Genomic DNA, 27,554 nt, shown 5'->3' with positions numbered 1-27,554 from the left:
ATTTAACAAAATTTTATGATTACAAGCTTGCACCCGTCTGAGATGTATGCCTAAAAAAATTCAAATATGCCATAAGATAGACCACTGCTAAAGGAGTTCATAATCACCTTAATTATCGTTGTATCTCACCTGTCAGGTGAGGTATTTACCTTTCAATACATACACAAAAATACTTTTTTTTTCTATTGGAAAACAATATTCCGATAGGAGATTTTAAATTACCTATTGGAATACTAGAACTTCCGATAGGATTTGCTAAAATCCGATAGGAAATTTTAATTTCTCAAGAAAACCTACTTGTCTAAATCAAATTCCAACATTTACACTGTAATACCTTTCTCATATAGAACACATAAATTCTAGACGATTTTCAGAAAATCTTATAGTATTGGAAACATTTCTTGTTGGAGAATCATTTTTCATATGGTATTTTTTATTTTCCTATTGGATATCGGTTTTGTAAAGGTTAATTAATATTTTGCCTGTCAGGTGAAACACATTAAAAACAGAACTAGATAAACGTGCCGTTTTCAAGAAATCATAACAAAGCAAACAAGCAATTTTCTAATTATTTGAAATTCTTGTTTGATAAAATCAATCACATTGTGACTGATTTTATTATATTACAGATTTTTTTCTGGAAACATTGAAGGAAAAAAATGACTACCGTTTGCTTCTCTAATAATTACTATCGACTCTTTTTTTTCAAATGTATGTTCAAAATATAACAATCACACATGGAAAGAGGAATGCATCATTTTTATTACAAACATTTTTTTGTTACTAGGATTACTAACGACATTCAGAGGAACAACTTCGAAGTTCTATTCTAAAACTGAGATTCTGTTCCTTGCTCGTGATTAACAATGTGGAATAGCGCAGTACTCCCATCGGTTGTCTTTATTCGTCGTATAACACCAGGGGGCGTTGTCACCGTCCGAATTCCTACAGTAGTTTTCTTGATCAGACAGTTTATCAAAGCTGTGTTCGTGGGGAGTTTGAGAGTCCCAGCGCTGACACGGGTCCCCCGTCTTTGCCACGCTCATAGTTCCAAAGTATTTTTTACCCTTGGGGTCATTGTTCGGAAGGCATTCCAAAGGAGGCGTTTCTGTGGGAAGGGGGAACAAAACAAATTAACGAATTATTACCTATACATGTAAGAATTCTCATAGTATGAGATGATCTTTTTCGCATGTTTAATCCTCTTTTTTATTTCTTTATCATATCCAATAGAAATTTAGACGCAAATGTGTTTAGCGTTACATCAACAGTAAATGTGTAAATTTTATATATACAATTACATGCATATATGATTTTCATTCTGTATTATTGTAAATGTGACAGAGTACAAAATTTAATTTCATAGACGGTTACGAGAACAACACTAAGATTTACCACAATCTGAAATGTTGCAGAGTTCCCAGCGCTTGTTCGGATCTGTAGTGTAGCACCAAGGAGCGGGTTCATTATCCGGGTTCCTGCAATAGTTTTCTGGAGGACTGGTCAGGGAGTGTGAATGCGGGGTCTGAGAACTCCATGCCTGACACGTTCTCCCAGATTCTGTTACGCTAACCTTCCCTGTATAATCGTAACCAGTTCCCGATCTTTTGCAGTCTTCTTCAACAGGACCTTTAAAGTAAATTAAACCTATCAAAACCGCCATTTTAATAACACAATAACAGGTTTAAAAATCATGTCACTGCTTCATAACAAAATTTTATGTCATGGCACTGCAATTGAAAAAGATGTTTACATTGATGACTCTTAAGGCTAAAAAAAAATATATTCACCAGTTGCTTGTATCTCGCAGTTCTCGCCCGAAAATCCATTCAAACAAGAGCAGGAGTATGAGGTACCCTCCTCCATGCACTGACCTCTGTTTTTGCAAGGATTTGGGAAACATGGAGAATCAGCTACCAAAGAAATGAAAAAAAATGTCAAGCTCTCCTAGAAATTCTTTCAACCACAATGATAAGAACCTCTCTTTATTTATTCTCCAGATGTATTTCTTGATAACACTTCTGTATACTAGTAGATCAAAGCAACAATTGAAAATAACAGGACGAATCTCTGCCATTCATTTAACTGTATGGCACACTTTAATCCTGTGAATGCTTGTAAGTACATTGTACTGATACAAGAATGACTTGATGATTGTCTCAATGATATGAACTGACCACAAGACGGAATGTCACAGTATTCTTTTACAGGTCCGGTCCCTCCTTGAACGTAACACCATGGTTTGGACGAGTAGTCCGGATTTCTGCAGTAGTTAGCATCCTCTTCCATCGATGCCACCAGATATGCTATGAAATGTAGTAGAAAACAAGCAGACAAAGTAGTGTTTCAGTAACGAAGCATTTAACTTTTTGTAGAGTTTTGATGGGTAAATGATTTAACTAAGAAATTGATACATGTTTTGTTGAACATATATTTAGTAATTTATCAATGAAATTCACCAGTAACTTATTTTATCAGTTGACCTTATTAGTCAAATATTAATCTATAGTGTGAAACCAGAGAACGATTAAAAAAGAAATTTACACATTTAAAAAAAGATGGGATAAGAAAAAATAAAACTGAATCAAACAAAAACCATAATTAAGATCTTGTTTTTGTGGGGTTTTTTTAATATTTCGTGGCAAATAATTATCACTTCGTCTTAGTCAATATTTTTACACATACAGCTTGCCCAAGAGAGACAGGTTTTTCCGCTTTGAGAGACACTCTTCTTTCCAATGTAGTCCAGTCCTCTTCCTGTCATTATGCATTTTCTCTCAATCTTTTCTGTATAGGAAATTGCAAGAATTATTAAACATCACTATAACAACATTCAACTGCATAACATTTTCTTTAACTAAGTCTCAATGTCCCAACTAAGATAGAATAAAACAAACATTTAAAAAGGTGGAAATAATGAATAAAATAAAATTTAAAAAGGTGGAAATAATGTAACTGTATGCTTGCAAATATATAACTAACTCATTAGATTTTGCCTTCGCTTAATTATACATATTATGTATTCGCTCAAATACGCCTATCACCATGTGCATATTTGTTCTATTATGTATATTTTTCCTGAATAATGGACAAATTGTGACTTAATTGGTAACAAATCATTTTTGAATATGAACGAAAATAAAAGAGGAAAAAAAAAACAATGGGAAACAAGAGATATTCCAGCGAATTTCTAAAAAGACCAAAAGCGTACCAATCCCCTTTATGTGTATATAAATTGTATAAGTGTGTATAAATTTATGTAATGACCAATTATAAAAATGTTTACCACATTTTGGTACATCACAGAGCTCCCAGCGTATATCAGGGTCCATGGTGTAACACCACGGTCCTGCACTTCCGTCCGTGTTCCTACAGTAATTTTCATCCATTGACAAGTGATTATACTTGTGTTTGTGGGGAGTCTGAGAGTCCCACCTCTGACAAGGTTTACCGGTCTTGGTGTGGCTAACAGTCCCCGTATACTCCTTACCGTTTAGAGTATGGGTGCACTCTGTTGCAACTAAATATATCAAACAGTTGTTGATGAATATACATTGTTTTTTAAACATTTATTTTTACGCGTTACATTAGGAGCGTTGCAGGTGATCGCAATACAGTACCGATCAGACCCAACCTAACATCAGAGTAAACCTCAACTAAACCCCGGGTTTACTTTTTGGGTTTATTTTCGGTTTACTCAGGGTTTGCGTTTAAAAATTTGTCTACTCGGGTTTTACTTGGAAATTGCTTTTGGGGTCAACTGTACGCAATGACGTGTGAAGCAGACCCGTCCTTTCTTTTACCATCCTAATTTCTGTAATTCCTGTCCCTTGTATATTCCAAATACACAGTTAGAGTCAGCTTTCAGGGGTATACATCTGATCGGGTTTACTTTCTTTGTCCATGCTGGTTTTCTCTTGGTCCACTCTAGTAAACCTGGAGTGAACCCAGAGTAAACCCAGAAAGTAAACCACGGGTTTAGTTTTGGTTTACTTTCTGTTGGGTTGAGTCTGATCGGTAATTTACATGTTTGACTCATTACTCTGAATAATAAATCCAGTTTTACTTTCCTTTAAAATAAGAAGTTTTTAGAAGACATTTTTGAAAATTGAAGAAAAAATTTGTCATTTTTTTTTTAAAAAGTATACACTTCAAGTTACGAAATTGCAATGCTGCCAGATAAATGCATATTCGAACAGTTTATGATATACAAATACAAAAAAAATACCGTGTAGTTTGGTATGGATAAAACTTACAGCAGTACGGTACACTGCACCAGTCCCACCGAGTACCATTGTCCATTGTGTAACACCAAGGGCTGGGCTCATCAGCTATACGGCAAAAATTCGACTCTGATGCCAGGTTGGAGTATGCTGTAAGATAACCCAAATGCTTCGAAATATACAGTATCGCAATATTTACGTTTGGAAATATGTTTCTTTAAATGGTCCTATCGAAAAGCATTACTTTTCATATTCATACCACCTTTCTTATGATGTCACAATTATAACCACAGACGCCTATATTAACAACATACTAATAATTTTTAATTATTAGTCTTTCTTAAAATTAAAGGTAGGCAATGTATAGCTTTTTGCACGGGATTTGATCAAATGATCAATCAGGATTATATCTGTTTTTCTTTAGAATAAATCGGTTTTGATGTTACAAAAGGGTATGATGTAAGATAAGTTAACAAAAAGTGATTCAATACATTAGCTATAGAAATGGTGAATAAATAAAACTACTCGCTTCATGACACTATCATTACAAAATGTACGTCCAATGTATTTACGTGAAACCTACAGAACACTTATTCTGCTTAATTCTTTAAACCTGAAAAATGATTGATCAGTATCAGCATATATGGAATTTTCAGACAACAAAGTACCGACATACCATCATTTGTATATATACTTTTTAGGAATAAGAAAAAGAGAAAAAAAGTGTAGGTCGTCTAGACTGTATATTGTAGGGGGATATGTATAGTTAATTATCTAAAACAAACCGTACTTGACGAAATCTGATGAGGTGTATTAGAGGACCAGGCTTGGCAAGTCACACCCTTCCTAGTGTAGTCACGTGTCCCTGTATATTCTTCCCCAACAACCACACAGTCACCGAAAATGTCATTTCCTGAAAATTAACGATCATTTTCTTAGAATCTATAATGGAAGAAACGATCTCTTTTACATGAAACAAGAGTAAAACAAATCAAAGAAAACGTTTTGCCTAAGGGTACTTTTTTGTAAGAAAAATCCTCAAAACGATCCTTCAAATTAACAATATTTTAATGCACCCAATATTAATATGTCAATATTAATATATATATTAATATATATTAATATATATGACAATATGTCATTTCCGCTTTAAAAAAATGAAACAACGATATGATAATCCTGCAAATTATTTTAAGATGTTTAAGGATATAGCAAGCTTAATTCATTTCAATTTGTATCTTAAAAGATGAGGATTGCTCACTACATTGACCAACTTCCCACGTGATCTCATCTAATGCAACGTCACTGTCCCAAGATTCTCCGGTTATGGCCTCGAAGGACAACTACAATGACATGATGTAATTAAATCATGTTAAATTTTCTTTCTTTAAATGTTGGTTTTTGTGACAAATATCTATACATCCTGGACTATTTAGAATAACTTTGTAAATCATGATTCTCCAGTTATGGCCTCAAAGGACAACTACAATGATATTGATTGATTATCAGATGTTATTACACCATGTTACATATGTTTATTTTCCTCAATTAGTGGTTTCTTTCACCTATATCTAAACATCTGGGAATCAATATGAATAACCATGTAGACTTATTAGAGTTGCAATTATTGTATAAATAACCCTACAATCAGTTGGTATTCGTAAAATAGTACATATTATACATTATCCATCATCAACAAACATGTTTACCTTCATGCCTTCGGTCGCCGTGATATCCACTGTCTCAGTCAACCAATCGGAACCTTGGTTACCTTCCTTTGACCACAGAACTTCTCTGCCTGAGCCTGGTCCCTCGGCGTATAACGACAGCTTATTGACGGTGCGACCAAACATATTGTATGCAAATGAAAGGCAACCAGCTTTGGCTAATACCGGAAACGAAATGTCACAATACTAATAAATGACATATACACATATGCATGTATCTACTACAGGGTTTACTCATTTTTAAACCAATAAAGATTGTTCAGTCCAGTCAGTTTTATTGTACAGTATAAACAAATGTTATTTAAGGAATTGGGAATCAGTTTTTTAGTATTATGAGATTATAATTTCGGTCGGGACGTGATTAAATCCAATAGGACCAGAGGGGCTTTATGATATATTTGATCATAATACGACTGCAATTATCACCTCATAATATTCAAAAAATGAATCCTTGTCACTTTTAATTATGAATTTTTTTGCAGTTCCACGAATAAATAGGAATATTTTTTTAAGTATGCAAACCCAACTTGCGTCACAACAGTACGTCATTTGAATTTATTGGACTGTATGTAAAAAATCGATCCAATGTGTGATCACAAAAATGACACGAAAATGTAAATATTATTGAATTTGTAGCGCATTAACTATCATCTAGTTCCGTAACTTCAAATGCTATCATTTCTATACGTACCTGGAAGTGACACAGTTGTCTGTAGAATGGCTTTGTTGCCAGGAACTCTTGGTAACGACATTTCAGCAAACAGGAAGCGCTCTCCCCGGAAAGCTTTTTCTGGTCCCGTCTCTTTCGAAATGGTGTGTTTCTGTAAAGTGTAAGACAATTAAGGAGAAAAAAGACAACATGGTTAGTTTTTAAGTCTGTTGGCGTTTCGTATTGTATGCAAAGAAAATGAAGCAGCTTTTGCTAATACCAGTAAAAAAAAGGTAAAATAATGACAAACAATTACATATACACGTGTACAGATAAAGATGTTTTTACTAAGATATATACACATTTCTTACAACATAACCTGAAGCAGAGGTTATTCTTGTTTTAAACTCCTACTTGTACTTACAAAGCCCTGTCCCCATTCAAAGTCATCTCCTTGCTGAACATTGTCGAAGAAACATTTCTCGAATCTTTCAAATGTGCATTTCAGTTTTGCATCCTCTAAAAAGATAACATGGTACATGTACATGTATTCATAAATGCATTAAATTTTACAAACAAAAATATTTGAAATTCGTTAGCTAAAAAACGAGTTTAAAAACATGTTTTTGAAAGGAGAATACATTTTTATCTTACAAGTAAGAAACCATGAAGTAAGAAATCGAAAAGAAGATAATCTTCGAAAATTATAACAAATAAGGCATTCATCTTTCATTACCATTGAGGTATAATTTTTAACTTTTTTAAAGTAAGTTGAAAAAAAATCAATCATCTGTATATGTAAAGTCAAAATATCTATCCAAATAATGCATTAGTATGAACTGCGTTAAACCGGGTTTCTTTGATTTTTTTTTTACAATCGACTCACCAATCACTTGATCACACTTCTCTCCTGTGTAACCGGACTGACAGACACACTTATACTGACAAGCCTTAGCTTCAGTTGGAACACACACACCGTACACGCAAGGGTTGTCTCTGCAAACTAATTAAGGCAAGAAACGAGTGCAGAAGAAAGTTTTATCTGCATAATAAACAACTTTGGATTCTATTGTCACTCAAAAATGTAGGATATACTAGTATCTTTAAAACTTAAACAAAAATATTCATATTGTTTTAATCATTATAATATATGTGTCATCCAGTCACAGAGAGGAAGGGGAACGATTCCTGGTATTTCGTTGGATAGCCCTACTTTTCAGTCATTTTTTCAGGCTTTCCAGTTAGCATTAAGTTGACTTATGAACGAGCTTTTTGTTATGTATAAAATTCATAAAAAAAACCTTCTATTTGACTTAGTACTGTAACAATTTGGGTCGGTTTATAACAAAAAATAATAATTGAATTGGTTGATTTGAAACTTTTAAAAATTGATTCAATTACATATCATCAACTAAATACTATTGTAATTTACCTTCTCTTTCCTTTTCAAAGTGAAGTTTAAATCCTTTGTGCGAGACTCTGTGTCCAGCGAATTTCGTATCCATGGTAACAATCATCAATGTGGGAGTGTCCACTGATGTTAGGAATGTTTCACCAACAATGTCACCACAACGCCTAAAACAGATAATAATCACCAACAATGTCACCACAACGCCTAAAACAGATAATAATCACCAATAATGAAGCCACAACGCCTATAACAGAAAAAAATCACCAACAATGTCACCACAACGCCTGTAACAAAAACATTTCACCAACAATGTCACCACAACGCCTATAACAGAAAAAAATATAATAAAAGTGGTTATTAACAGGTGGGAGAAATCTATACTAAGTAAGCGGGAAGCTGAAAACAGGCTTAAATACCCCTGCGCATTATCGAACGATTTAAAACTTTAATCCAGTGAAATATGCATTCGCATACCTTATACCTGCAGGGAAAATTTTGCCCTTATTTCATGGCTACTTCTGTTTTACTTCATGTATCATTTCTACGTGTACAACTCTAACGTAATTCATTCAGACTAATCAGAAAGAAAATTAAATTACAATCGTAACATGGCAGAAAATAATTATCTACACAGCTTCAAGTTTTATTTTTTTTTCAAGTTTGTGTAAGCTCTAATTTCCAATAATGCACAATGTTTTTTCTTCTGCACGTTAATATCAATGTTTTTTATGCATGTGTAGTTTGAAAAAAAGATATTGTGAGGAAAAACATAAAAGAAATGTTTTGGTACATTCATGTACATGTTCAATATTTAACATTTTTTTTACCTTGGTATATTTTATAAATGACAACCAAATATGAGTTTTAATGGACGTTGAGCTCTATTCTCATATCAGATGTTTTTTAATCATGAAAACCAACCAAAAGATAATAACATGAATTCAAACACAGTTGCTTACTATGTTTCACAAAAGCAAGACTATATACCTCACTCCTGGTTGGCCAGGCAGGTTGTATTGAATCTCCAGCCAGTGGTAACAGCGGAGTGTATCCGGGTTATAGGACATGTGGAGGTCGTCTATCGTCATCTTGATGATGTAACCAGCAGGCGCCTTAATTTGATTTAAATTAAAGGTAAAAAACAAACTGATTTTTTCACCTCTATCTTTGTCTCAGTATTTAAATATTTTTTTCAAAGGAGTATATCTTTGACATAAGCATTATATTTCGAATATTGGAGGGGGGGGGGGGGTAACCGACAAAAACGTCGCGAGGAACATGCATTAGCAGGTGCCTAATATTGAATTTAACTGTAAGGGATAAAAAAACTAATTATTCAACAGCTCTTTGCTATAAAATAAAACTGAGATAAATTGATAAAAAGCAATTAAGGTTCTCCGATCCTCAGCCTAAAGTATGTTTTTATAATGTAAATGTAATCTATTCTTCAAACTTTATAAATGAAAAGAAATATATTATGATTTACTGATGATATCAATACATTTTACGAAGTAATTGCAGTTTTGACCATGATAGATTTAATGGAATAAATATACAAGTTAAGATCATATAAGAAGAGAAAACCCAGTTATACCGGTGAATCAGTGGCACTAACCATTTTACCTTTGTGCAATAGCTCTGCTTGTAACCACTAAGCCAACCAGTTTGTTGCAAAAATCATCGTAATATTATCACAAGAAAACTATGTGTATATAAAAGGTAGATTTATGGTACGAATAAAAAAATTAGGATAATTAAGAGTTATCAATCATTTCTGAGTATCGAAAATCGTTAAATACTTTAGATAATCCATATATTATGAAGATTCGAAGACAAAAAAAACCAATCAAACACAAAAATACAGACATAAAACGTCATTATATAGGAATCATTGCACACATGTATATGCTTTTTTAATTTTTTTTACAGAAAAATTTACCGTTATTGCCCATCTACAGATTTTGTCCTGACCAACTGGGCCCGGGTAATTTGGCGAAATGACAGTGACATCACTATCTCGTTCAAGGGAAGGATCGTTTTCCTTAAGATGTATAAATCCGCCACAATCTTGATTAGGAAAGTCAAATAATAGTACACAGTTCAATTGAGAATATTTTCTTACTGATCTTTTAAAGAATTTTAAACGAACTTCAAATTTTGTAATAATCTGAAATTAACATGAAATAAAAATCAAACTACACAATTAGATTCAACAACAAAAACAACTTAAGAAAGCACAAAGAAGAACATGACTGACCAGGATCTGTGATGATTGTATCACAATTGGTTCCAGTAAATCCCACGGGACAAGTACACGTGCATTCCACATTGACATACCCTTCGTTTTGACAATCCGGGGGAGATGTACAGTGAGCTTTAATAACAATGTATTTCATTACCTTTCTGCATTACTGTTTTGATACATGTATGTATAACATTCTGAGTATCTATGATTACAGCTTTGATCAAAATGTAACGTCAGGCAATGTATTGCTTTTTCTATGGAAGTCATGGTGTACAATTTTGAAATATGTACAATCATAATTTAGATTTTAATAAAATAAATATAAATAATGAATGAATAGATAATAAAAAAAATTTAAAACATTTTTTTTTAATAATTGAATACAATGACTGCCTTAAAATTGTTCCTTAGGTGAAAATTATCAAAGAGGAAATTTAAAAACTCCAAACTACACAATATCGAAAAAAAAAGATTTACTAAATAAAAAGTATCTGTAGTTAAACAAAATCGATATTATATGCTATGTTATATAAATTGTATATTCAGGAGGAATTGTATTTATGCTTTTATTTTTTTTTTGAAGTTATATATTAGCTATTTAAGTTAAAATCTTGTAGTCAAGTTTGTAATCTTCTTTTGATTCTGCGACTTTGCTTTTGAGCCAATTTTCGTATCTGCTTTTTTTCTTAAGTATTTAGTTATTGACTAATTTATTATACATAACTAAACACTTAAGAAAAACAGCAGATACGAGAATTGGCTCAAAAGCAAAGTCGCAGAATCAAAAGAAGATTACAAACTAAATAAAGTAATTAGAAAATATATTGAATAAGATAAAAGAAAGGTTACTTGTGCAATCATATTGATCTAATACATCTTTGATGTCATAAAAAGACAGCACTTCATTGCCGGGGAATTCCAAAAATAGCAAATTCTTATCTCTTAATTCAATGCCTCGTCCTTCACCATATCCCTGTTTAAAAAAAATTATTTTCTTTTTAAGCAACATATTCATTTTTACATAAATTAAAAAGATCATTATTGCAATTTAAACTATGTTAGTTGTTTTTTCCTGATTGATGTAAATAAAATGGCAATTGTATAGAAACACGCGCGTACAGGTGGCTTTGTCAATGATAAACTTTGCCCATTAATATAGGAATAATATCATCTTAATTTTATTCCAAAATAAAACCAACCTAATCATGCAACCACTAGATACATTTCAGGAAATTTAATAAAATTTACAGACATTTAACAGGATATAGAAATACTTACATATTGCATTACACTCCCGATATCATACGGGTTTCTGTTGTACGTTAATCGTCGATAATAGTTGTATTGGGAGTCGGGATCAATTCTGTCCCATCTAATTTGTACATACCGATCCCGATCACTACGACTCTGTTCATGCCTTTGTCCTAGCCGATGTAACATTTCATGAGCTGCTACACCAACCTATAATACGACAATGTCCTCTTACAGGTATTTCAACAATATTATTGTTCTTTTGTATTTAATACTTGTAACCTTAATTTTTACAATTCATAAACATGGATGCTACAAATTTTACAAAATATTTCAAATTCGAAAGCATATTTGAATATAGGGAACGGTATTTTAAAATGAACATCGTTTGGGAAAAAAAGTATACGTGGACATACAATTTATATAGGTAAGACACATATAAGAAACACTCAAGTAACAGAGAAATTCATTTATGAATCTAAAGAATTTAAGGAAGTTTATTATGTGATGCTGTAAACTGCTTGTAAGAAACAGATGATATATTATAAGACATATAGTTCATTGCAACGTTTGAAATTTCTAATTTTATACCGTTCCACACCCAGGCTCTTTCAAGTTGATTATATGTTCACCGTCCCCATAGAAACCAACACCGGCACTGCAGCTTGTCCCACTATAAAACAAATCATTATTTGTTCACATCTGTATCAAAATTTATAAAAACCCTTTATCAATACTTAAGCAATATGAGAATTTTCACGTTGAATTTTTTTTTTTTTAAATGTTATTTATTTGCTAAAAGTAGAAAAAATATCATTGCCTTTAAAATTCTGTTTGCTTATTTTTATGGGAAAATCTGTTAAGTAGACTTAATTGAAGCAAAATTAAATTGTTGTCACCCTGTAAAAAAATGATTTGCTATATATTCCTTAAAAGAGATATCTTTCTCTTGACAAAAGTTAATGATTTTTTTGATATCATTTATCATAAAAGTTTAAGTTATATGCAGACTTATTATTCTAACAGGTATTTAAACCAAAATAAAATTTTAAAAAAATACAGTTCATATTGCTTTAACAAAAACTTATGAATGAAAGACTGAAGATTGGGAAATCTCCGTTTGGTTTAAAATTGAATAATTTAGATCTATAGCTAAATGCTTCGTTGCTAGTTTTTGTTTCATTTGAAATACGAGTTGGTTTAAATATAATAGTGGTGTTTAAGGAAATTATCCGGTACCTTCTGACGAGTGTGTATCCTTTGTGTCCCACTTCAGCTTCAACTTCCGACGATCTCGGCTTCCATCGAATACAGGTCAAGTTATGAAAAATCTCAGCCGCTTGGAGAAAATACTTTCTGTTGGCAACTAAACATGCATAGATACATGAAATCAGTATCTAGCTTATTGTTAGTTCTTTGAAGTTACAATTTCGTAGATATTGTGATGTTTTTAAACTCTTAACTCACTCAATATTCTTTCAAATCGCATCAAAACTATTTCACATATTAGAACATTAACATTTAGAACACAATAATTTTTTGACTTAACACACCATTATAACTTTTATTTCATGAAGCTCTACTTTGATCAGTAATGAATAATTTGTACTTACGTATACTTGAATCAAACACATACGGTACTATCCCATTTGGCCAGTTTGGCCAATTAGGTCCAAAGTTTCTTTTCCTGCGTTTCTGAAAAAAAAAAATAGTTTACAGTAATGTTTAGAGAACCAAGTAGAAGTGTCGTAACGCTACGAATGCCTCCGCAGGTGCCCAGAATTTCAAATGCCAAATTCTTTATAACATTTGTTTTTATTGCAGAAAAAGTTATAAATCCCTGAAAAATATTTGTTTTCTCTTAAAATCAAGAGGAATAACTCTGTCAAATATCATAGGACCAGAACAACATTTAAACCAGATTAGTATTTTTGTAATAAATTAATCTTATATGAAATATTAACTTTACATATGCATTACTTCAAAAGTTAAAGAGCGGAAATAACGAGTTTCAATTTTTTCTAAGTTCAAGAGGCACAACTCTGTCAAAATTCATAGGAATTGAACTAGATCTGTATCTTATTTGTATTGTTTTGTACATAACCTATATATGAAATATCAGATTGATATATGCGTGCCCTCAAACGTAAGAGAGCTAAAACTAAGAATTCTCTTTTTTTGCAAAGTTCAAGAGGCACAACTTTGTCTCAAATTATAAGATCGAAACAAAATTTGAATTCAACTACATGTTAATAAAATTTGAGTTTAATATGTATACGGTTATTGGGAGAATAATCAGAAAGTGAATTTCCCCTTTTTTTTCGAAATTCAGGGGGTATAACTCTGTCAAATTTATCGGACCGGAACCAAATTCGAATTACATCCATATCTTAAATTTATGTTGAATGTGTACACCTGTTGTTGAGATAATGATCGGAAAGTGAATGATGACGGAATAACAAAAGGACGGAACATCAAACCCAAGCCATTTAATGAAGGAGGAATAGAAATATTCCCGGTTAAACACATTTTTTACATACATTTAAATCTACCTAACCTCAAAAAGTTCAATTCTATGATCAAGTTTGACCGCACATTTATGTACATATTAATAAAAAAGGTTTTAGGAAAAAATAAACCTATAAGACGCACTGAACCAAGAACTGGTACATTCTGACTTATGATTCGTCAAATTACACATGCCAATAAAAAAAGCCTTTTTTTTTAATTTAACAAATGTGAACCTGTTCTCCCTGTTTTCCCTCTTTCTCTTTTTCTTCCTCAGTTTCAATAGTTCTGTCTAAGTTCTTTGCTTTGATCTTTTTGGAGTCATCAGCGTGTAGTCCCTTTGGCTAAATATAAAAAGAAAAAAACAGAAGTATCGGCTAAGTATATAGGCAATACTCGTATGAATTACAAAAGCTCTGAACGGTCATTTTAAGATATGTATTGTTCGATAAAATTTAAATTGAATAGACTAAAAATGTTAGAGATCGGTATACAACCATTGTTGCATTTGATGTTGTCTTTTCGTAAACTTAGACGCAGTTTTGTTAATGCTGGACATATCACAGTAGTAATTTAATGATAGGAATAAACCAATCTTCATTTAAAATAGTTAAAAGAAAATGCATAATCTTTATAATATATATATATATATATATATATCACTATCGTAAATTTCAGTATAAATAAGAACATATTAAGGCGTCTTTCTGTGACCTTCCATTATTTTTTGTTGTTGAAAATATCACAATAAAGCTTACGTGTCTAACAACACCGTCCACGACAACTCCCATGCTAAGAACAAGCCGCATATCTGGATCATCGGGATCGACATCCTAAAATTAAAAAAAAATGGAGGACTTTTGGTACGGTCACTCCATCTATTATGGAAATGAATAACATGAATTTGTTCATAAGTTCCTTACATGATATAATTAGTTGAATATATTGTAAGACAGGTAGTTACATAATTAATTTGGGACTAAGTTAAAACAAGGGCACCGCATAGCGAAGCATTCCCTCACGACATGACTTGTTGTAGGAGGAAATGCATTATTTAGGAAAATACATGTAAATTCCGATGCATCATACTCAGGCGGGAGACTCAAAGCCTGTATCATAACAATTTTGATTTTAAATTTAATGTTAATTAATATGGTACGGAATTCGGGAACAGTAAAATCCAAATTGAAAATATATAAACATGTTATCAATAAATTGTCATACTTTGCGATTCTGTGTCTGCAATGAAGGCCCTGATATTGCAAGTTAGCCATGTCATGCATGTTCTTTCTATTTAACCTTTGTAACCCTAAAGCCATGTATGAATAAATGTATTATGCGGAAGTGGTCCATCATACCCAGGTGTGGGACCCAAAGACCCGTGACTCGGAGACTCAAAACCTTCATCCATACTCTTAAGGAGGCCGATTTGGGTTTTTTTGCGGAAAAACTACAATAGCATAACTCTTTAATTTTTAACCATATGTAATTTAAACCAGTTTGTTTGCGAAGGTTCATGAAAATCGACCGTCTGGTTCTTTTTAGGGACTATCTCAAAATAGAGGTACATTTACTATAGGAATATATAGGAAACTGTCATTTTCCGCACATCAAAGCAGTTTAAAAAATACTAGAATAGCTTTTTTCTCAAATTGTTAAATATGATTAGCAATATCATTTCCTACCTTATATGTAAAAAACACAAAATTCTACCGTCTGGTTTTCAGCGGGGGCCATCACAAAATATTAAAATGCACCAAATTCTGCTATATATTTGGATCATCACAAATGATGATTGGTATAATGGATTCATTCCAAAAATAAGGAAAATGTCCTCGAGGATAGCATCATTCTGTATATAAAATTTCAACAGCGTACAATTTTTACTTTTTCTTTTATGTTATTTCTTATAACGTACTCCTACAAAGCTTCATTTTATCATAACGTCATAAAAGCGCAATGGCAATGCTCCCCTACCGCACAAGGTAAAAATCGTGTTAAAAATAAAAATTTCCTTTAAAAATCTAAATATTTTTATCTGTATTTTGTTTATTGTGTTCAATCTTTTAAATGATATCGAAAAAAATCATAAGAAGTATAAATCAACTGTATTATATTAGAATGTGCAAAAACATGCGCAATGCAAACTAAAGTCGGCCTCCTTAAATAAACAGTTATGTCAGTTTTGTTACTTTATTTAGAAATAAAATATAGCTCTTGAATTTGAACACTAAATGTTCACTCATGATCATCGTAGATGGGCCGAACTAATTGGAACTGTCAATCATAAGTAAAATGTTATATAATCCCCTGTAAAATGATGTTAGACAGAATTTTACTTATGGGGTTTATAATTTTGATTTTGAGAATTTTCATTTGATTTTGAATTTTGATAGATTTTTTAATTTTTGGATTAAGAATGAGATTTTGAGTCTTGATTCTGCCTATAGAGATCTGTAATTATTGGGACTAGGTTTATTATTTGGATATCAACATAAGGATTTTAATTAAGACATAATTTTATTTTATTACTAAAACCGATTTGGTTTGACTTTTCCGATCGCGTCGCGTTCAACTTTTTCAGCTACGTCATACATAAACAATACCCACACCTTTACCACAGTTTTTTTATTGGTGGTTTCAGCTTACCGCTGATTGGCTGCTGGTTAACTAAGACTAAATTATGCACGGACAGAACAACAACATATCAGAGAATGAAAACTTCACATGGGTACTCGTGACTGTCGAAATTGGGCTATTTTTCGAAAGTGTACACTTGTGATAAAACAATACATACGGTACATAACATATATAGCTGTAGCTCTGTGTATAAATTTTGGGTTAGAAAATATAAAGCTACAGTGCATACAATACTTACATGTACAAAAAAACTTTACGGCATTTTTCCGCGTATAAAAATAACACTATTTTTTAAAAATATTTACATCATACCATACCACATTTTGTGCAAATAATCCATTTAAATAATTCTTCATTTAGTTTACTACTGTTAATAATTGTAGCTTTACCCGCCCCAAACTTTCTCCTATTAAACAACCTTTAACCGTACTCGGAAAGCGGATCAAGAACTGTATTTTTTATGTATGTAAACAAACCAGTGTTCATGTATGGAGAGGGTGATCGGGGGTTCAGAGACAGGTAAAATAAAGAAATCTGCAGTAAATGGTTTGTGGATATTTTAGTATATATATTTACACCGAAAGTGATAGGGCAACAGAAGAGAAACGAATCGGACACTTGCCTAATGAAGACGCACATGTACAAACCTCCTTGCACTCTCCACTTCCGTCTCGTTCTTTCACACCATCGTTCAATACTTTTATTGACTGTCGATTGCCGATCGAAAGGTGTAGAAATCGAGGAATTCATACCTATCACTTTGACTGGCAAGTAGGTAATACATGTGCATTATACATTTACGGTATTATCACATGCAACTTTTAAATATTATATTTTTTATAACACCGTACTCTGGACCGTAGTTTGAGGCTATGGTTTAACGCCCGTTTACACAGAGAGAGAGAGAGAGAGAGAGAGAGAGAGAGAGAGAGAGAGAGAGAGAGAGAGAGTTTAGCACAGAATTTAAACATACGGGATAGTCGATTTTGAATGAATAATATTGTGGGAAATAAACTGTTCTGAGAAATCCTTCAGCTCTGGCATTGCATAAGCGTATACTGATAACTCGGCCTAAAAATAGGAGTTAACTAATCATATAGTTTTCACACCGGCGGCGTGTATAATTTATGCATGACGTAACTGATAGAAATGATCGTGACGCTATAGGAAAAGTCAAACCAAATCGGTTTTGATAATAGATCTTTGATTTTGGTTATTTTTAATTGATGTAATTTTGACTATTCGATCACGCTTTAATAAACTGCTTGTGAAAAAAACTACTGGATTTGGCAATTACTAAGTTTGAGGTGACCCTCAAGTGGATCCATAAGACAGAAGGGTTAGATGTAACTTACTTTTTAAAAACATACCTTTTCATCTAATACATTGAATTTCGTGCTCTCGTCACTATTGTCTTCTTTTTTGTCACCTTTCTTATTCTCTCTCTAGAATATATAGTAATGATAAAGAATATAAATACACATAAATAACATAATATGTATACTGTATACATGTACAAGGTTGTTTTGCCATGTCAGTTTCGCTCTTTGTCATTGGTGTATGGTTTCGCCTCGTTTTGAATGGGCCTAGATAGCTTTGTTAAAACAGAAATATAGTATGCACAGACATTGGGCAAATCTTAAATTCGTCATTTGACAACAAAGACAAAAAACGGGACACATATATTTCTTGATACAGTATTGTATTCAGGAATTGTTTCGCCCTTTGTAATGTCCGCCTTTCTACAATTGAATACGGATCTATTTTTTTTATCTTTGTCTTTAATTCGTCCAGACACAGCTAGAACTAGATACTTTTTTTTAGAATTATACAAAAAATGTTTTATTTCACTAAATTTTGCCGGCTGACATAGAGGATGAATAGATGAAAATGAAATTGAAATTTTGAAAATTAATATATCCTGTGCGCTAAACATTACGTACACTATAAGATAAGTGTGAGTTACTCCATAATGTGATATACTTCTTTCTGAAATAAACGAGAGATTTTAAATCTTTTTCTCAAGAAAAAAAAAAGAAATTAAAAAGCTGTGAACCTAAAACTAGGGTGAATGTATTTTGTAATTACTATAGATTCAAGTTTGTTATATTTTTTTAGTTATCATTAACAATAGTTATTCTTTTCTGATGTAAAAAATATGAAAACGTTAGTATCTACCATTCCATGCGTTTTAAATTTCGAAACTTTAAAAACTTTCAAATATTTCTTTTGAAGTGACGTAACCTCATTCACTTAGATATCCAACCCTGATCCTATCCAGCGTTTTCTCATTCAAAAATATATTTTTACCTCAAAAAATTCAGATCTTTCCAACTCCTGCTCTATTTCTCGAAGAAGTTCTCGCCTTTCAGCTGAAAAATAATTACATGTTTCATAACGTTTTTCGCTATACCGCAGCTAAATTCAATTATTTCTTATTTTATTCTTGATCTTTTTTCTAAAATACAAATTGCCGCCTGGTTAAGAATATTGATATATTATATATTTATAGACATAAAGACGTTTTACCACATTAATTGCATGTGTGTTAAAAAACTGATTCTGTTGATGGTTTATAAAACTATAAAAAAAATTTTTATTGTATTGCTGACGGCAAGACATTGAAATTGCTTTGTCTGATTCGTAACCCGTTTATATTTTTATTATGTTGTTGATGCGATATTTGTATTAAATTCATTCTATGGACCCTTTTGATCCATGGGGAACGGTTTTTCTTAAGACGCAATTGCAGTATAATTACAGGTCTCAAACAACGCCACTGCAAGCATTTTATCACTTTTTTTTTATAACGAAGGGTAACAAAAATAAATCAAGCTGACTTTCATCTGCACATTTACTGAAACTACATTCTGTTTGAGTCAACGGTCTCAATAAATTATGTAGTATTTTAAAGTGTCAAAAACATCAAAGAATTGATATTCTATTTAATAATTTACTTATAGCTCAGACGAAGTCATTTAAGTTGATCAAGCGATTTAAAAAGCACTAAAACAAGAAACTTAGAAATTGAAAAAAAATACAACCTTTAAATATACCAGTTAAATGTCAAATCTTCAAAACAGGAATACGAATACACTCAATTGCTCTTTCGTAACTTTCATAAAAAGGCAAACATTGAAACATTTTTTTTTCTCATTTCTCATATATATTGTTCTTCAATAGAACAAGAATATTATCATATATTTTGATGTACATAAACTTAAAATTGTTCATTGCTCTTTGAAACAGCAAGACTGAAATCTACACAATTGGTCGAAACCTACAGCGACCTAAGAAAAATCATGGACTGCAGGAAAAAAAATGATGATGTCAGACTCATATTCTAATAGGAGACGATTTGGATGTTTCTTTGAGCTAACGTACTTATGTACATTTACATTAACTTAGTGATTCTTACTAACTTTTTAATATCAGTTTTTTTTTTGTTTAAAGACAGATGTAAATATAACAATTAAAGGCTTACATTTATGATTCATGCGAGTTACATGTATAAAGGTAGTGATCATTGTAGAAAAAATTAGCGGGTTATGTATTTTTTGGCAATTCTGTAACCTTCATATCCGGCATGCATCATCAAAGAAAACACTTTATTGTTTAAATTAGTACACACTAATACATACTATTAACTGCAATATATAAAAAAAGTAAAAATTCTTAGAAGACGAAGAAGTTATTTTCACGGATAAAATTTGAGATAACTGATTAAAATAATGCATTCAAACAATGGTTTTTTCGCTTTATATTTGTTATGAATTTGAAATACAGTAATACCCGGGTTCGCCTTGCCAGGTACTTAATTTACTAAACAGGCATCATCCCATACCCGGTCACTACATGACTATGTAACTAATATTATACACGAAAATGATACAATACTTAATATGTATAACCACATTTCTTTGTTTATTTTTGTATATTATATCACACCCTTTTTGTTTAAAAATTGCTTTTTCAACGTATTCTTTAAAATTGAAATAAAAAACTAACTGCATGGTTGGACATTTAAAGGAGCTGGCAGGGATAAAAACTGGATGTGTATATAAACATGTACGTGGTTTTAATTATTTTATTGCGGCTGTCTGGAAAAAAATCATTTTTTTTTATTTTAAATCAAATCATTGAGTAAGTACATGTATTTAGTGCGTCGTATTTTATTCTTCAAGGCAAATTAAGAATTTCAGCCAGAAGACTGTATCTTAAATTATTTGGACCCCCCCCCCTTCAACTTCCCCGTTTTATGCAACCATATTATTTATTGAAATAGACATAGAACACAATTTGTTCATTTTTAAAAAATAAATAGATTATGTAAAAGGCTTACAACCAATTCGTCGTGTGTGTTAAAAACGCTTGTGCATGCTTATTTATATGCATTTGTTAAACGAAATCGTTAACTCGCCCTACAATTTCCGTCATGACGTTAATTAGCCAAACCGCGTATTTGGACACCCAGTTTTGGAAAGTTCCTGCCATCGAAACTATCATATAATTTTAAAAATCGCATCAAATTAGCAAATTTTATTTATCAGGCTTTTTAATTAAGCATAGATTGCCGATCCTAGGTATCTGCCCGCCATGTTTGAAGAACTCGTCCTGTCAACCACGTCCTTGGTTACAAATTTCTGGAAGTTCTAACGTCTCTCTCAAGCGTCTATACATCAAATCTAAGATTTCGCATTCAAGAAACGAATTGACTCATTTTATACAATCAACATTTGTCAAATCGTAATTTCTCTATATATCCTAAATAAGTTCCCAGAAAATATATATTCACTTTCTACGTAATCATTCAATATTTCAAGAATATACCGTATATCCGGTAATTTTCACGATGATGAATTCTTCGCGACCTCTTTTTAACGCAAATACAGGTGAATCTAGACAACTCGAACTTCAGGGGACCATGATTTAACTTAGAGAGATCAAGAGTTCGAGAGATCGAAAATTTTCGTGTCATTTTGTTTTTCAAATTATAGTAGTACGAAGTTTTTATTTATAACATGGAAGAATAGTGAATATGCAGAGATTATATCCTGTATCATTTTTTTAAAGAAACTTTTTAAATCGCAAAAATTTCTTGAGCAAATAAAAAATGTTTTTAAAAAGATTTTACCCATTTTCGCAAATTTTGTGACATGCGAAAAAACCCGGATATACGGTGTTTTGCTGCAAACTCCCACTGACTTGGATCCGCCAAAGTGTGTCCACAACCTTACTCTAATTTTTGCTATTCCAGGCTGGTTAATCGAAAATGAAGGTATTTTTTTTTACTTATTTCTCGGTAATTATTTATCAGGTCAAAATCAATTATATCTTACGGACATCAAATCACACGTTTTGAAATACCAAATGTATAAGCAGAAAACTGTTACTAATGTGCAGACGTTTCGTAGTTTATTGGCAAAATTTCTTAATTTATAAGCATATATATTTATTTTAGCCATTTTATTTATTGCCTTACGTGGAGCTAGGCTACTGCTCTATAATTCGACAACTGTTTCTTTGTGACATTTACAAAAGAGATGTGATATAACTCAGTTGTAAATATGGTAAGTACATGGATTCCTTTAAAAAGAATGACAGACATCATGTTTTGAGAGAGAGAGAGAGAGAGAGAGAGAGAGAGAATTATGTTATATACATGTGAAAATAAAATAAAATTCAATACCTATAAAACACAAAAAGTTAAATGTTTAAATGTAATCATATTTTTTCAATGTTTAAATGATATTCGACTCTTTTATGGCCATCGTAAAAAGGTAACTGATCCCAAATATGCACCATTAAATGAAATAAAATCTGTTTTAAAGAAAACGATTAAGTCTTAAAGTATTGATTGAAATGGATGTCTTTTTGATCGAATAAGTATAAACATTTAAACTACATCTTATGATATAAAATTTGTGACACATTTCAGTCTACAAACGTAAAATATATTAACATGCTTGTCCTTTAAATAAATAAAATAAATAGAACGTTCTTTGTAACAATTGAAGTTATAACATGTCTGTCCTTGCATACCTTTAAAATGATTGACAGATATTGTAGAGAGAGAGAGAGAGAGAGAGAGAGAGAGAGAGAGAGAGAGAGAGAGAGAGATTGTTTCGCTCGTAAAAATGCAATAAAAACTAAATTTTTAAAAACATAAAGTTAAAGATGTTTTGATGTAGTCATAAATTTACTTTATGGTGTAAACATTGTTCACAACTCCTCTATAGAAAAAAGGTAATTGCTTTCAAATTCACTGTAACGTACCTTACCTCTCTATTGTATCAATTTTGGGTTTAATAAATGAAAAAAGACAATAACAAGCTGTCAACCATCTCAAAAATCCATAAACGAAATACAAATTCAAAGCAGAGCAACACGGACCTCTAAAAAGATAGAGGTAGGATCAGGTGCCTAGGAGGAGTAAGCATCCTCTGTTGACCGGTCACAACCGTCGTGCGCCCTATGTCATATCGGTAAAAAATGTCATTATCGGGAAAAATGTCGTAATTACGGGAAAATGTCAGGATCGGGAAAAACGGAGAAGAATCGTGGACAATATCGGTATTCAATCAAAAGTCCAGAACAGAGCAATCAAGGATCTCTGGAAAACATAAGAGGCAGAATCTGATGCCTACATGTAAAAGGAGTGAGCATCCTCTGCTGACCGGTAACACTCGCCGTGTGCTCTTTGTAGTAATGTCTTATAACAGAACATTTGTATATATACAACGTATTTTTTTTCGATAGGTTAACGATAAAAATGTAAAAGATATTCGTCTCACGGTTATAATGTATCAATGTGCATTTGTTGAATCTTTTTAAAAGAACTATTTAAACACAAAACAGTAGTGCAGGTATCAACATTTTAGCTCATATGTTTCAATAATATGTTCCTGTTTTGAAAATTAAGAGTTATATTTTTTATCATAAAATAAATGTTGGCTGATCACTGCTTGAACTCACTGCTTGAACTGTTGTAATTAATACAGTTTTATATGCAATTATTTAAGATATAAACGAGTATGTCTTAAACACCAACAGAAAGGGATCTTAAACTTTTTGCTGAAAAAAATCAAATCAAAATTAGCTTACAAGGGGAACAAACTATATATTTTTTAAAACTTTCCTCATTTATATTTTTGTCTGTAAATCTGTTTTAAAAGATTATATACTTTTTATGACTCTCGTGTAATTTTCCCAACGAAATTATAAACAATGGTTACAAAACAAAGAAAAAACCAAATACTATATGTTTCAAAATAAAAGAAATGGATAAAAAATTCCGACATGACACTAACATTTTTTATCAGATCAACGTATTACAATATCAAAAGTTTCAGGAGGAAAACCCCTAAGAAAACGAAATCCAATGGACATTTACGTACTTTCCTTCTTAACAGCAAAATAGACACAGAAGTAGGATAAATCATTGCTTGAACTCACAGCTTGATTAAGCTTTTTCTAAAGACTGGTGAACTACACCCAAAAGAAGCAGAGCAGCCGCGGGGAGGAAAATTGCTCTCCACATCATAGCAAATTAAAGTGATTGTCGCGATTGAATTAAACTTATACTGTAACAAATATAGAGAACCGGAGAATTTAAAAGGGCAGATGTATCAGGTCTCGGCAAATTTCCTTTTAATTTCAAGTCCTGCGCCAGTGGGTGTTTAAATAACCCAAATTATGTTTCTCTGTTTACATTTTGCTTCAGTCAGTCAATGGTGTGAAAGATTGTCGGGAAGACTTTACACCTGTGTTTAACCGAATAGGTCTAATTGAACGTTTGATACAGCTGTAACACAGTGTCAGTGATTCTTTAACAGGAATTAATAAGTTCTCACCGTATAGGCAGTACATTAAATTAAATTGGCCATTCCGATTGATAAAAACATGTTTATTGACGTATTACAAATGACAATAATCTTGTTTTCATTTTTGCAGTAAAGTGGCTGATTGTTCTCGAATACTCTAAACTTAAGAAAAGTATTGCAAATCGTTTTCGTTTTGTTTACTTTCACTTGTTACCTGTTTCTTTATGCCTTTTATAGAAATAAAAACTTTCATTCAAAGTTTCCCCTGTCAGTCTGCTGTTGATCTCTTTCTTTTTTGGGGCTTCCGAAATTTTTTATATGGAGGATAGTGAACCGTATGACCTTTTTTCTTTATTGGTTAAGGTTTTTCTTAAGGTCAAGATGTAGTAAATGAAAGGTGCCTATAGGTTTATGAAATTCAAGATATAAATTCTTTTAATGATGCTTCATAACAATATCTTTGATTCATAGGGTGGACCGGGGGTCAACTGTTTGGTAAACGCAATGAAAAAATATCTTTTAAACAACCATTTTCTATAAAATATAAAGGATAAAATTAAAAAAATCTGGGAGTTTTTGTCCGTTGTTGAATAATGAAATATATTTAGAATGCCTACACTCTCTCCAAAAACGGCAGTAAACAAGCTCTTGGCCTCTTTAAAATGATATCAAATTGAATATAGGTACCGGGATTACTTTTCCCGTCATTAAATATAGAATTTGAAAATATTGTTTTATTTTCTACATAATTCCTGTAAAATACGGGAAAGGATTCATCAAATCAATTATGACGTCATAATGGTTCTAGCACCAAAAAGACAGTCTGGAATCATTTACTAGATCTTGATCTAAGGGTCAACAGCTTTATGATAACATGTGCATGAACATAACAACGCCTTAGCAAGCATTTCATTACGTTTTCATAACGAAAGGCAAAAGAAAAAATAAACATGCTTATCTTCATCTAACATCTCTGCTGAAGCTATATTTTTGGAGGTCAACGGTCTCAATAAATAATGAAGTATTTAAAACTTTTAAAATCTCGGAAGTAGAGACAAATTTACTTTAAGCCTATAAAATTGATTTCAATTATTCAAGCAATTTAAAAAGCAATAACACAGGTGAGTCGTAAACAAATTTAAAAAAAAACAAGCTTATGCCAAAAAATAATGTTGAGTTGTCAAAATTATAATTAAAATACATATGCACTCAATTACGTTTTAATAACAGTCATAAGGGCAACATATTGGAACTACATGTACACTACCGCTCAAAATATCAACCAATTGTTTTATTGTGACATTTACTTAAAAATGTGATTTAATTAATGTGTAGAGGCTACTGATGCATTTAAATCCTTCAATTTCGTTAACAGGAGCTGTATTAAGAGGGAGCAAGATATAAAACTCATATATATATATATATATATATATATATATATATATATATATATATATATATATATATATATATATATATATATATATAAAGAGAGAAATCATGTTTTTTTGTTAAGTTTGTTGAAATGTAGTCATAATTTTACCTTGAAATATTTGAAATGTACAATACTTTTTTTAATCATTGTAATAAAAGGTTATCGCTCTTAAATATTCATACCGTTAATGTATCAGTTTTGATTTTAATGAACGTTTTATAAATAGAAAGTAAGGCATAGATTTGAATGATTTTTTTTAATCAGTAAGTAGTAGACGTTTAAAAAGCATTCGTCTCACGTTTATAAGGTATCAATGTTTCTGTTTAGCATTTAAACAATTGACCTTCAACACAAAACAGAAGTGCTCATTTTACTCTTGTGTTTCAATAGCGTGCAAGCAAGGATATATTTGGGTTTTTACATTGGCAGATTTTTAATGCAGTTTAGTGTGTAAATGTCATAGATACATGCATAAACGTATATGTCTTTAAACGTTTATAGAAAGTGTTCTGAGGCAATCTTTGTTAATCATTGCATGAACAGAATCTGGCTGTTGGAGAAAAACCCTATAGATTCCTTTCCAATTTAAAAAAAATAAAACTGCCATTTCTTCATTTCTTTATAAAGCTGTTAGCAAACAAAATAGCCTCTTCATGTTTCTTTTGTTTTGATTTTTTGCTTAGTTTTTAGACAACACACTAAATTTCCAATTTATATAACGAAAGATAAAAGATGTCTCCCATTAAAAGTATAAAAAAAGATATTTGAACGACGATATAAAAAATTTTAGGAAAAAAAATCTTGAAACTAAATTTATTATATTAAATTGACTTTAAATGATTAGAATTTTTTCCCTCAAGCAAATAAATATATGAATAAAATACATATAAATGCTTCTAACTCACCACTTGAATAAGCTTTTCCTGCCGATGGCTGAACCATCGCAAAAAGGAACAGGAAACACGCCGTGAAGAAAAAAGCTTTCCCCATCTTGGCGAGTTAAATTGATGAAATTCATTCTATTGCGTGTAATTTATACTGTAGCAAATTAACTGAACCGTAGAATTGAAAGGGTTGGTTCTGTCAAATATGGTTTACATTTAAAATCAAACGTAAGTGGGCGTTTAAATGACCCCCATTTGCTGATGTTGATATTTTTTTTGCTGCTTTAAGTAATTTAACGATGTAAAGAATTGTCTGAAAGTAATTACACCTGTCGTTAATCAAATATATATCTAAATCAATAAATAAATGCAGCTGTAACGAAATATCTGTTCATTTGTAAAACATTTTAATAAGGGCTTTCCTTAAAAGAAACGCACAAGTATAAAAGTTATGTTAGAGAGAGAGAGAGAGAGAGAGAGAGAGAGAGAGAGAGAGAGAGAGAGAGAGATGTTAATGAACACATTACATGTATGATTAAACACGGGTTGCTGAAATATATGTTAATTATTTGCAGTCAAGTTTCATTACAAATGTCATGTACTTAAGAGATCAAAAAACGTTACTTGTTATTCCAGTATGGTGTGTTCTATTTCTTGAAGCAGAATATTGCTTGATTAAAAAGTGTTCGCTTTTTTAGGATATTGTTCTTATATTTCTTTCTTTTAACTTATCTATTTGGAAATGAGATTTTTTACGT

The 27,554-nt window shown here is 31.6% G+C and overlaps 1 protein-coding gene across 1 annotated transcript; it reads right to left on the bottom strand.

Moving 5' to 3' along the window:
* Window positions 1-742: 742 nt before the first annotated feature.
* On the bottom strand, window positions 743-26,944 carry LOC105318918 (uncharacterized). The gene is made up of 27 exons (XM_066089287.1): window positions 26,818-26,944; window positions 18,965-19,026; window positions 18,025-18,099; window positions 14,773-14,847; window positions 14,251-14,358; window positions 13,120-13,201; window positions 12,746-12,872; window positions 12,098-12,179; window positions 11,534-11,716; window positions 11,105-11,228; window positions 10,268-10,384; window positions 9,950-10,077; window positions 8,998-9,122; window positions 8,032-8,174; window positions 7,486-7,602; window positions 7,024-7,118; window positions 6,642-6,771; window positions 5,933-6,108; window positions 5,485-5,566; window positions 5,014-5,136; window positions 4,257-4,373; window positions 3,287-3,520; window positions 2,686-2,787; window positions 2,178-2,306; window positions 1,791-1,913; window positions 1,396-1,629; window positions 743-1,108 (listed from the first exon to the last, which is right to left on the bottom strand). The coding sequence occupies exons 1-27, from the start codon at window positions 26,900-26,902 to the stop codon at window positions 861-863; spliced, it is 3,426 nt and encodes a 1,141-aa protein (XP_065945359.1). The 5' UTR covers window positions 26,903-26,944; the 3' UTR covers window positions 743-860.
* Window positions 26,945-27,554: the final 610 nt, after the last annotated feature.

Source organism: Magallana gigas, chromosome 1 (assembly GCF_963853765.1).
Source record: "Magallana gigas chromosome 1, xbMagGiga1.1, whole genome shotgun sequence".
Taxonomy (NCBI): domain Eukaryota; kingdom Metazoa; phylum Mollusca; class Bivalvia; order Ostreida; family Ostreidae; genus Magallana; species Magallana gigas.
This window is presented reverse-complemented; position numbering and strand designations above follow the sequence as displayed.